A 12139-nucleotide genomic window follows, 5' to 3' on the forward strand; every position below is an offset into this window, starting at 1 on the left:
CAGGGCTTGTATGGCCACAGTAAGGACGCAGGTGGCTGCAGGTGGAGGCTGGGACCTTGCAGGCCTCTGTGGGACTCACCCTGGGGCTCAGGGAGCCACGGCCTGCCCTGCTGGAGGCTTACAGAGGCTCCTGCACTGGCCAGTGTTTGGACAGGCAGTCAGGCCCCGGAGGAGCCTGTGCCGGGGCCACCCGATGCTCATGGGCTTGGTCACAGGCTCTAGAGAGAACGGTCAGCAGCGTCCCCGGGAGGGGCCAGGAGAGCCTGGATGCTGCAGGAACGCTGGAGCCGCTCAGGGCTGCTGGGCTGCTTCTCCAGCTGATTCCAACCTCACTCAAGTGCGTGCTGAGCTCTCTGCTCCCCCTCCACCCACCTTTGATGCCTCCTGTTGTCTACATCATGAGCTTCTGCTCTGACATTTATTCCCTTCTTTCTCTAATTTGCTCCACTACTCTTTCCCAAATGTGTTGAATACAAACCATTTGTGTTCCCACTTCTTAGAAATGCTCCGTGGAAGGACTCCCTCACCCGAGTTAAGTGTCAGCGAGGCCACGCCTCACGGTGTCTCACAGGACGTACCTTTACTGCCATTTACTTCTAAAATGTCACTTTACTGGGACTTGTTAATCCTAGGTCACTTAGGAGTGCGGCAAGTTCCAAACAAGGAGGTGGACAAGTGGACACACATATAAATATAAAACTACCTTCAGCCCGTTGTGCTCACAGAACATGCTCTATTTGATATTCTTTGAAATCTGTGACCAAATTATAGTGAAATTTTAAAATTCTACTGTGCGCTTTTCACAACAATAACACTCTCTCTCCACTGTTATGGGCAGGATGTTACTTTTCTATGCTTATCTACCCAGTTATCATTCCTAACTCCAGCTTGTTAATTCTGTTGCCTCAAGCAGAGCCTGGCTCTGGGCCCTTGTCAGGTGGAGCCTTTGGTCCCATTTACACAGCTGGGGCTGGACACCCACCCAGGCCCCATCCATCAACCCCCCACCCTCCCTCCCGTCTGTCCAGCGCCCACTGGAGCAGCAGGTTGGATTTGGGAGAGGGGTGGGGCCTGCCAGTGGCTCTGGCTGCTGCTGGCTCACCTGTCTGGTGGCACCGGGCAATGGTTTCCTGGGCAAAGTCCTTGATTTTTCTGTACTTCTGCAAAAAACTCTCCAGAAACTGGGAGGCTTCCTGCAGGGTAACTCCGAGGCAAGCAGCAAGCCGCTCCTTCCCTGCATGAGTGGAAACGCCTTGGTCAGAGGCAGCCTGACGCACAGGCGGGGACTGAGCTCCGAGAGCACGAGCGTGGTGGGGGAGGAGTGGGTCTGCTGCTTCTGCACGGGGTCACCTCAGGGGTCCCTAGAGGGGCCCCAAGGGGCCTTCAGACAACACGGTCCAGAAGCCATAGCCTGGAGGTAGAGATACGACCAGAGAAGAAACCTCGGAAGGAAGGAGGCTGACTGGCCTCCCTGAGCCCGGCCGCCGCGGGCCCCGGCTGGCTGACGCCTTTGGAGGTTCTGGACAGAGCGTGAACATTGTGGGAGAGGGAAGGGGTGATGTTTGCTTCCAGTGCTTGGCCAGGAAGAGTGGGGAAGGCTGGGGTGCCCTGTGCGCCACAGTTTCTCCCAGAAGAGAGAGAGTTCGGAGCCCTCAGTCCTTCCCCTCTGCCCGGGCCTGCCTAACTCTTCATTTGGCTTGAAATGAAAAAAAAAACACCCCAATTTCCCTTTTGGGGCTTGATTAAGACCACACAATAGCTTCATGGGCACATTACGCTGGAACAATCCACCTGTGACACTGTTTCTGGGACACCCAGCCACTGCGCCTCTGCTGTGGCTCCCACGGAAAACCGCCGGCTGTCGGGAAGGAACCAGGTGGTGGCCCGACACTCGGCAGGTCCGGCGGGTGGGACCTGGCGCCTTGTCCGCGGCCAAGCCCCTCCTCGTGTCTCATCTGCTGCTAAGCCCAGCCAGGGGACTGCTATTTCTCACCTTGCAGTTTTCAGTTTTAGAATTTCAATTCGGTTCTTCGATTTTTCTGAGATGCCCTAATTTTCATTCATTATGAGAATATTTTCCTTGACACCCTTGAGCACAGTTATCACAAGGGCTTTAAAATCCTTGTCTGCTAATTTCAGCATCTGGGCCACCTCGGATCTGCCCCCACGACGGCCTTTCCTCTTGGCCATGGGTCAAGTTGTGCTGCTTCTTCAAGTGCTTAGCAGTTTGGGGCTGTGTCCTGGGTCTCGTGGATGAGACGCTGTAGACACTGTGGGCTCTGCTGTGCCTTCCTCAGTAGTACCAATTTTTTTTTTTTAAAGGGGGCAGTTAATTTGACTGAAGTCAAACGTTAAACTTTGTCCCTCTGCATTGGGAAGTGGCTGAAATCTCAGATCAGTCCTTTTGGCCTTGGCTGGGTTGTTTAAAGTCTGAATGTTTAGGGGTCAGCCAGGGATCTGGGCAGAGTTCACACTCAGCAGTGGTTCTTCTTCGGCTCTCCTCTGAGATCGCTCCCTTCGCTCTCAGATTCTCTGGTTGCTCCCATCTGCCCTCTGGCTCTTCAAGCCGGTGAGATGATGGATTTCTGTGGAGCCTTAGCCTCCCACAGCACTGACGGAGGCCTGCCTTCGGGGGGAGAGTCACCACATGGGAAACGCCCTGCACCATTCCTTCCTTCCAAGTGTCAACCCACCTGCAATTTCCGCTTTGGGTCACTTTTCCGTGCCTTTAGGCAGTCGTTTATCATATTTTTCCATGCTTTATAGTTGACGCCTGTGAGAGTGTGGGCTGGAGGAGAATTCATACTGCCCAATACCTGTGGCTGAGAAAGAATCCCTCTCCTTTCTTCTGTGGGGCTGTTGGGATATCTGACGGGCAGAGGTTGGCCAAGGTCCCTGTACCTGCAGAAACCCTGTTTGCAATGGGAGCAAGTGATGGGACAGCTCCCAAAGCAGTAGAGACAGAGACTCCGGGGGAAATCCAGGTCCAGTGTGGTCCCCCGGCCCTGGGTTCTTGTTCCCTACACCTTGTCAATGGGTCCGTCACACTCAAAGGCCACTGCCCCCCCCGCCCCCCTCGTGGCAGGATGACTTGTGGCCCTGCAAGGGCTTCTGTTCCGTGCTTCACGTACGCCAGCTCCTCCTCACACAACCGTCCGCCACATGCTGACCCGGCTGATCAGGTTTCTGCTGTTTAAGCTGTAAGCACCTGCAGGCCTGTCTCCCAGAGGGTAAGGGTCCCCTTGGTGGGAGCACGAGGCTCCCACCTCTGCCATCCTATATGAACACAACTTGGCTTCCCCACAGACGGCTGATGAACCCGAGTGTGTCACAGCTTTGACAGTCCTCACTCCCTCTCCTCCACGTGCACTTTCACCCCACGCGTCACTGCTGACAGGGTCTTGCTCTTGCTCATGGCTCTAGGGCCCGGTGGGTACCTGGCACACAGTGGGCCTCCAGGAATGCCGGCTGGTCTAAGTCCTGTGCATTCTTCAAAACTCAGCCCAGGCGCTGCTGCTCTAAGTGGCCGCCCAGCCCTCCCAGTCAGATCTGGCTGGGGGACTCCTCGGTTCCCTTGGCATTGGCCACTCGGGGGTACTCTCGGGCCTGGTCGGTGTCTCTTTTGACAGCTCTCAGCCGTTTGGGAGCAGCTCTTTGCCTCCCACAGTCCTTCTGGTCCCACTGTGGGGCCTGAGGTGCGCTGCGCACGCGGTGGTCCTTACGGGTCCAACGTGACTGGACATGGAGTGTTAAACTGACAGCAGCAGGAGCTCACGGCAAGACTGGGGGAGTCAGGGGCTGCTGTCTGGAGGAGGCCTCCCGACGGATGAGGGGCCGGCAGGAGGGCCAGGGCTGCCCCCGCTGCCTCTCACTGCGGCCCTTATGGGAACACCCACTGAATGCCTCTGCCATGTGCACCAGCGGCCAGAGCCACAGCTTCTGGACCTCGAGAGCCCTGTTCATGTGAGAACGTGTTGTGCAGTCCAGAGACGCTGCTGGTTGGAGGCCCTGTGCTCAATTTCCCAAGGGGCCCAGCAGCCCCGGAGAGCCCCATGTTCACGACAGGCTGCGGGTGCACACGAGAGCAGGGCCCCCCAGCCCTGCGCCGACACCACGGATGCACAGGAATTGCTGTGAAGCTGGACAGCAACAGTGGGAACAGCAGAAGTGGAGGCTTGGGGTGGGAATCCTGTCACTGTCAGGGCTAAAAGCAGCCAAATTACCCTTTTCACCAACATCACGGTTAATGACTCTGCTTATTTGCAGAGTAGAGCTCTCTTCCTCTCTAGGAAAATAAAGTGAATGTTCCAGAAAGTGCTGAACCAACAGAAGTGAGAGTGGACTGTGGGAGCATCGGGACCAGGGGGCGAGGGCGGCCCTGCGGCCCTCATGAAGCCCTCACGCTCCAGCCTCTCTCCCGGTTGGATCGGGGGTGGCGTCCCACCACCCACAGCGCTGCCAGTCACGTGGGGGGGTGGCCGGCCCAGCACTAAACGGAAGGGGGACCCAGGCGGCAGATGCTAAAGAGGAGTTGGCTGGCGCCAGGTGCTGCTCTAACAACCCTACCGCCACATCACCTGAGCTGGTGACGGGCCCAGAGAGGTGCAGGGCCTCATATAAGGTAGCACAGCCGGGAGGGGAGTCAGGACCCCCGCAGGCTGTGGGCTGAAGAGGGGGAAGCAGCGTCCACTGGCAGAGCCAAAGTCAACGATACGCCTGTAGCACAGGACTCTGGACAAGGCCGGGAGGCACCAAAATCTAACTCAAAGGGCAGAAGCCACCGAGGAAGGCTCAGGAGCACAGTGCAGGGGCCGGGAGCCGGCGACAGAGCAAACCAATCTGAGCAGCCGCCTAGTGTCACCCTGCTGTCACCCACCCAATTCAGTTGTTTAGTCTGTTTTCCGAAAACTGTGTACACAGAATGTTCTCAAAAGTAGGGCGGAAAGCCTCCAGCTCATTCATCCGCTCAGCGGGGAGGCTGTGCCTGCCCTGCGCCAGGCAGAGATGGCAGGAGCTCCTGCCTCCTGGCGCGCTGGGCAGGGGGCGGGCAGCTGAGCACAGCAGAGCCAGTGCTTGGAGGAAGTGGGCAACGGGGAGCAGAGCGGAGTGCTGGGGGGCAGAGGGCGGGACCACAGCTCCTGGTCTTCACAGCCCTGCGTGACCCCTCCCTGGAGTGTGGGCAGACCAGCCTCTGCTTCTAACCAACAGAACAAGCCCGCGAGGGCCCTGCGGCCGGGAAGGAGGGGAGTGGGAGGACGGTCTCCTTGGGCCACTCAAGACACAGAAATGGCCCCAGCACAGCCGTGGGCCCTGCAACCCCCTCTGGCTGGCGACTTTGGCGACACTCCCTTTTGTGCCTGAAGGCTGGCGTGAGCACTGCGTGAGCTACCGGCTGCGAGTGGTTGGCCTGGCGTCTGGCGTCTGTGTAGACACACAGGGACTCACAAAATAAGCTCCAGGGGCTGAAGGTGACTTCTTGGGGGCGCGGCCACCCGTGAACGCAGCCTGACCCGGGCGGCAGCCTACCTGCGCCATACACCACGGCGTACACCACCTTCTTGGTCTGCTCTCTGTCTGTGTGCGTCACGTGCTCTGTGGGGATGTCCTTCCTGTGTGGGGCGAGGACATGCGTCAGGCACACGGGCACCGTCGGCCAAGGGGCCACGAGAGTCCCAGCCACGCGCACCCCCCACCATGGTTTTCTTTGGAGGCTCTGAGCCACTTCGAGACCAGCCCGTTACACAGGTGGGCACGTTTCACTTCTGCAGCGCCCGGCTCAGCACAGGCCCCCCAACAGGCGCTGGCTTGGAGGCCAGCACAGCTGCCAGCTGGCCACATGCGGCGTGTCCACAAACCAAACCACAAGTGCGTTCACCACGGAGAGCCTGCCGCGGGGGGAGGTCTGCTCCCAGGGCTGTCCCCTCGTCCCTCTGCCTGTCCGACCGATGGAGGGGAGGCGGGGAGCCCCGTCCTGGGGCAGGCTGAAACTCAACATCTGGCCGCTGACGGAACCTGTCCCGAGCTCTGTGTGGTTAACCCTAACCCTTCAGCTCGGCCAGGCTGTGGCCGCCGCAGCCCTCCCTGAGCCCGGCCCTCAGCCCCAAGTGAAAGCTCGGGGTCCTCTCAGGTCTTTTCTGAGCGTGAGCGCGGCCTGGGCACGCACGGTTCTCTACGTTCCCCAGTGTCCGTGGAGCCTTGAACGCTCGCATTTCCCAGTCTCTGCCCGATCCTCCCCAGCCCTCAGGGCTCTGCCGCTTGCAGGCTCTTTGCCCTACCAGCTTTTGTGTGGCCAGATGTTCCCACTACTCCAGGGTATGCACCTAGGAGTGGCATTGCTGGGCCACGTGGGAACTCCACGTCCAACTTTCCTGAGGCACCGCCAGAGTTTTCCACAGCTGCGCCTTTTTACCCACTGGCAACGTATGAGAGTTGATTACTTTTACCTTGTAGGAAACCAGAAGTCAAGAGCTCTTTACTCAAATGTCCCCCAGAAAACACTCCTGGGGCCCTTCCTGAATAATTAAGATTCTTTGGAGGGCGATCTGATGGAGCGACAGAGGCCCACGCTGCCTGAGCCAGCCATGGGGCTGCCGCCCCGTCAGACCACAAGCCCTGACGGTTGCATCTGTGGCCTCAGGAGGAAGTGGGCCCTGATGGTCGATTGTGGCCTCAGGTCCAGGATCAGGGCTGTCCACTCCTCAGCTGCTGGGACCAGACTCTGAGCTCCAGCCAGAGGGGAGCCATCGCTGCCCTCCCTGCTTTCAACCTCCCCCACAACACCTGCACCCCTCTACGAGCTCACCCCCATTTAGGGGAGGGGCTGCGAGGGTGACAGTGAATCAGACTGGTCCCCACAGAACTGTGCACGAGCAGGGCACACACGCACACACACGTGTAGTTCTGTCAACACGAGGACAATAACCACAACAGTCACCATTCACTGAGCACCCGCTGAGTCCGCCCAGACGCCCCGCTGAGCTCGTCTTGTAAAGCAACCGTTGGGCATCCCCACGCGGAGGGGCAGAGGCAGCTCAAGTCCTCATGTTCCGCAGGGACCAGCGCCCTGAGCACACCGGATCCCCTCCCTCCCTCCCTCCCCAGCCCCGCTCACTCCCCAGGTTCCACTAAAATGAAGCAGAGGAATGGGAAGGACAGACTTTGCGAGAAAGCAGAGCATGGGAGAGGGGCTGCAGCAGGCAAGAGACCTCAGCACGTTCACGAAGACGGGCAAGGCTGGGGCGCGGCTGACTGCACCTGAGGGCAGGCACAGGACGGGATGCCAGCTGCAGCCCAAGGCGGGAGAGAGAAGTGGGGCTCAGAGTGGGGCGGGGCATGAATTCATCGCAGACACACAGCAAGGTCAGGCACCCCTCTCAGACTCGCCGGCCCTCACCACAGCCCAACACTCAGCACGAGGCTGGCCGGGCACCTGCCTGCCACAGCTGAAGATGACCAACACTACGGAGCATTCTCTACCAAAACTGGGAGTCCTGGAAAAGTGACCTCTGTGTTTGGGTCCCCAGGTGCTTGCCCAGCAGCTGCATCGTTCTGAAGTGAGGTCACAGGTCAACCATCTCGCCTCACTCTGAATGGGTGAGACCCAGAGGAAGCCTGGGGTCTGCCTGTCGCAACTCCCCAAGGACTGCCGGGCTGCCAAACCCACAGCCGCCCCCTCCTGTCCGCACTCCCTCGGAAGCCCCTGAAGAAGAAACCGCGTGCTGTGCACTCGCCTCCCTCTTATTGTGAACAACTCCTCAGCTCTTCCTGCCGCTGGGTCTGCTTTCGTTCCTTTATAGTGCTGACTAAAGAAACGCCAGAATCTGGCCTTAAAAACCAGGTCTTCATAATCAAACACCGCACACAGGAGCCTCGGAAGAAACGAAGGTGAGCCTCCTGTGCTCTGCAGCTGTGCAGGGAAGACCATCGCTCACAGGCCTGCTTTGGGGGAGATCCACCTGAATATCCTGCGGGATCCCTGTCCAATGTGGAAACGGGCAGGACTCCTCACTGCAGCCTCACTCTTCCATGGACTTCCCCCTGGAAGTCTCGCAAGACTCCCAGACTTCAGAATTGGTTGCTGTGTCCTGTAAGAATCATCTCACAAGATTCCCTTCATTCTGACAGGTTGTCCTGATCGTGTTCTTGCCCAGGGAATAATGCCAGTTAGCACGTCGTACCCCAATCCACTCCCGTGCTGGTGAGACTCGCTGTTTAGTAAGAGTCCCCTCCCTGCACACACAGCGCTGGCGCCACAGAAACCACGGCTGTCCCACAGCTCTGGGCCACAGGGACGCAGCACATCACTCAAGAGCCTGCTGTTGAGTTAACGTCTCCATTATACAGGAACTCATGCATAGGTGGATTTTTGGACTTTTTTTTTAATATCTTTATTGATTTCAGAGAGAGGAAGGGAGAGGGAGAGGTAGAAACATCAATGATGAGAGAGTCATTGATCGGCTGCCTCCTGCACGCCCTGTGCTAGGGATCGAGCCTGCAGCCCGGGCATGTGCCCTGACCGGGAATCAAACCTCAATCTCCTGGATCCCAGGTCGATGCTCAACCGCTGAGCCACACAGGCCGGGCAGGATGTTGTTTCTTCCATTGCTCCATTCCGTTTGCACCCACACCGCAGTGTTTCAGTAACTGTGCCTTTATAATTTACTTGAGTATCTGGTAGGACTTGGTCTTCCTTATTGCTCCTCTTCAAAGTTTTTCAATTAATAGTGGATTATTTTTGGCGGTTAGTTTGTCTAGTTACTAAAGAATTCTGAATTTTTTTGGTGCACTTACTAGGACACTCTCTACAGATTCATGGAAGGAGAAGTAACGTCTTCACAAAACAGGTTTCCTATGGTCGTGCCCGTGTTTCTCTAACTTTTCTTCGTCTAGGTCCTGCACACTTATTCTGCGATCAAAGGTATTATAAATTTTTCACTGCATTATTCCTCCATTCCTCTTGCTGACTGGCTGTTTATATTTAGGGAGGCCTTTCTGCCCAGTTCAGCCCACCCAGTCCTCTGCCAGGTCCCAGCGTCAAGTTCTCTTTAGGCGACTCCCTTGGTTTCCCAAGCAGGTGGTCACACACCTTCACAAAAGGAACCTCCTGCTTCTTCTGTCCCATCGTGAGCAGTAGCACCCTGAGTCTCACAGGGCGCTGTGGGGGTCACATGCAGTTGCAATGGTCCGCCTGGTTCCTGGGTTGGGGGTGAGTGTTATTAGCCAGTGAAGGCCCAGTGAGGTCACACGACCAGACTGCCTCTTCGTGAGATAAGCAGGGATACATGTCTGCAGTGGGGGCCTGAGGGAAGTTATTACAACAGTAGGTGGAGGAGGTCGCAGAGGGAAGGGGTCCTGAGGTAAGAGGGACCACAGGCCTGGCTGAAATCGCGGTGTCAGGGGGTGGGGAGGAAGGGGGCAGTCAGGATGGCCCCTGCAGGGACTGGGCGCTGGTGCTGAGCTCCCTGCAGACCTGCTGAGTTTGAATTTCATGGCATAGCCGGGGACACCACTGCTGAGAAATGGACTTGCTGGCCTGGGGCTCAGGACAGAGGTGCTGCACCCCACCCAAGGCCTCCCATGCTCCAGGTGGGATAAGCTCTTCCCACCTCTCTCACCTTCACACCTCCCGATGCTCTGCACCTGAGGGCCTGGGGCTTTTGCTCTCTCTGCCCCATCACCCACCCCTCCTTTCAGTGCATGCCTCTCTTTCCAGTCTGGCTTCATCAGAATAAAGTGGGTAATGTTTGGATTCTACACCCTTGACGTCCTTCTCAGTGGGTTCCTGGGTGGCATCTTCCATTTTGCCTCCCTAGATCCCTGGGGTGCCCTGAGGGACTGGACTCCACAGATGGCTCTGGTGTCCACCAGCTTCACCTGGGTTAGGCCAACAGGGGCACCAGCAGGTCTTGGAGGGTGGAAGGAAGGAGGGATGGAGTGTTGCTGCCCCTCCCGTGGGAGCTGGGACCTCAGTGTCGCAGGCTCCAGCTCCTGCTGGGCCCTTCCTGGTGCTCCCCAGGCAGCAGGACAGAGTTCCTCCAGGTGCTGCCACTGGGGCTGGTGCCGGAGGCTTCCCCTCACTCTCCTGTGCTCTCTGCAAACAGGCCCCAACCCCAGCTTTAGATGGAACATCCCAGTGGAGGCTGTGACTATCTGATTCCAGACGTAGAGGAGGTATGGGCCCCAAGGGTTGACCCTTGAAAACATGTTCCGTGAAAGAAGCCAGAATCTGAGGCCACAGATGATATCCCATTGATGTGAAATATCCAGACACATGTATAGAGGCAGGAAGCAGGTCAGTGTTTTCCATGGGGGAGGGGAGAGCAAGGAGTGGTGGCTAATGGGTGCGGGGTTTCTCTTCGGGGTGATGGAAATGTTCTAGAATTAGACAGTGGAGATGGCTGCAAAACCTTGTGAATGGACTAAAACCACTGACTTGGTAAGGAATGAGCCCTGTGGACACTCGGGGAAAGAGCTTCCCAAGCCCTCAGGAGGGGAAGGCCTGAGTGAGGCGTGGGCCTGGACCAGCCCGGTGGCTGGAGAGGGTGGGAGGCAGGGAGGGGCAGAGTGGCCAGCACCTGCACTGGACAACGGGACATGGCCACGCCCTCACAGAGCTCAGATGCTTTCATAAAGGACAGTGACAGTGACAGAGGCGGGTGCACAGGAGGAGGTGCAGGGGCTTGAGGACAGAGGAACAGCCACGGTGGAATGTTGTCTCTAGCGAGACTCCTGCCAGTGACCAGGGTGATGAGAAAGGTGGGAAGGGAGGGTAAGGAGGTCCACAGAAGGGGGCAGTAGGAGGGAAAAGGCTGAGGGAGAGGGGGGTGCGCCTCAGCTGCTGAAGGAGGGGGACCATGACAGCAGGGGCAGTGACCACCCCAACAGCCAGCCCACTGTGGCCCCTCTACTTCCTGGTAGCAGAATCTGACTTTGTTCCAGGCAGTGATGGACCTGTACTTGGTGAGAAACTGTGACTGGGCCTCTGTGTTCTAGAGCATGCCCTTTACCAGCCTCTCTTGCAGCTATGTTAGCTTATAGCCCGCTCTGGAAGTGAGGTGCAGCAGTCGGTCGGTCCCCTGCAGTGGGCTCCCGGGCAGGGCTCTTACCCTCCTGACCAAAGGGATGACATGGGAGGAGAGCCCCGCACCTTCCCTCTCCCTCCTGCTTTGGAGACGGGGAGCAGGTATTTCACAGCCAGGAAAAGCCAGCATCCTGACTATAGTGGCACAGAAAGAAGGACAGGTGCTAGATGACACTGTTGAGCTGCCTAACACAACCTGAGGCCATCTGCCTCTGGCATTCTCTTGAGCGTAAGTCACTGTGGGGCAGGGACTGTCACCTGCAGCCCGAAGTGCTCCAGGCCCACTTGGTGGGGGTGGGGCTGCAGTGTGCCCTGTCGCCCTGGGCTCTTCACACTACCACTCAACTGGAGGGAGCTCGTGACTTGCACTTTGAATTTTTCCAGTATCTTTATTACATTCTTTAGCAATCTACTTCCTTTTTAGTGGTAAAGAGTTACCAGTTTTCATAATTAGGAAACTCTTGGCTTCCTAGTTATCTGCTCTTCTCAAAAAGATTAACCACTAGAGAAATACATGATTTCTCTCCTATGAAATAGCCTCAGAATAACTTCAGGCTTTTAAAATGTAGGCATTCCTGCAGATCTGATAATATTGTGAGCTCATGTATCTTACCACTGTGAAGTCAGGGTAGAAAATACATCATCTCTTTCTGATTCCTGGAATAACTTCAAAAGTTCTGGATCCCCAGATAAGTGTGCAAGAATGCGCAATTCAATCTGTGAAAAGTCTGGGAGAAAGAGCCCTGCATTAGCTCAGAACCTGTCCACAGTGTCCCTTGTTGCTACCTCCACCCCTGTCCACCCTCAGCCTTCCCTCCCCACCTCGGCCTCAAGGTCAACACCCCTCCCCTCTGCCAAGGTCGTTTGGTGCAGGGCTACTGGCCACCCCTGTGTCTGCAAGTACAAGAGACCCCTCTGCCTTCCACAAGAGTGGAAGGCAATGCCTCCAGGGTGGGCTGTATCCCTCCATCTGCATTAGGATTTCAGAAAGGGCCTACTGTGTGCCAAACTCTGTGCTTGGAATACGCCGGTGAATAAAACAGACAACAGTCTCTTTCC

General features: G+C 57.1%; 1 protein-coding gene across 1 annotated transcript in view; it reads right to left on the bottom strand.

The window, feature by feature from the left end:
* Positions 1 to 12139, bottom strand: part of POLN (DNA polymerase nu) — a 74866-nt gene that overhangs the window by 9327 nt on the left and 53400 nt on the right. Inside the window, exons 17-19 of the mRNA XM_081158255.1 lie at positions 11694 to 11808; positions 5527 to 5609; positions 1103 to 1234 (exon numbers count right to left, since the gene is read on the bottom strand). Of these exons, the coding sequence (XP_081014381.1) occupies positions 1103 to 1234; positions 5527 to 5609; positions 11694 to 11808 (330 nt within the window). The remainder of the gene's footprint in view (positions 1 to 1102; positions 1235 to 5526; positions 5610 to 11693; positions 11809 to 12139) is intronic.

Source organism: Miniopterus schreibersii, assembly GCF_964146895.1.
Source record: "Miniopterus schreibersii genome assembly, chromosome: 1".
Taxonomy (NCBI): Eukaryota; Metazoa; Chordata; class Mammalia; order Chiroptera; family Miniopteridae; genus Miniopterus; species Miniopterus schreibersii.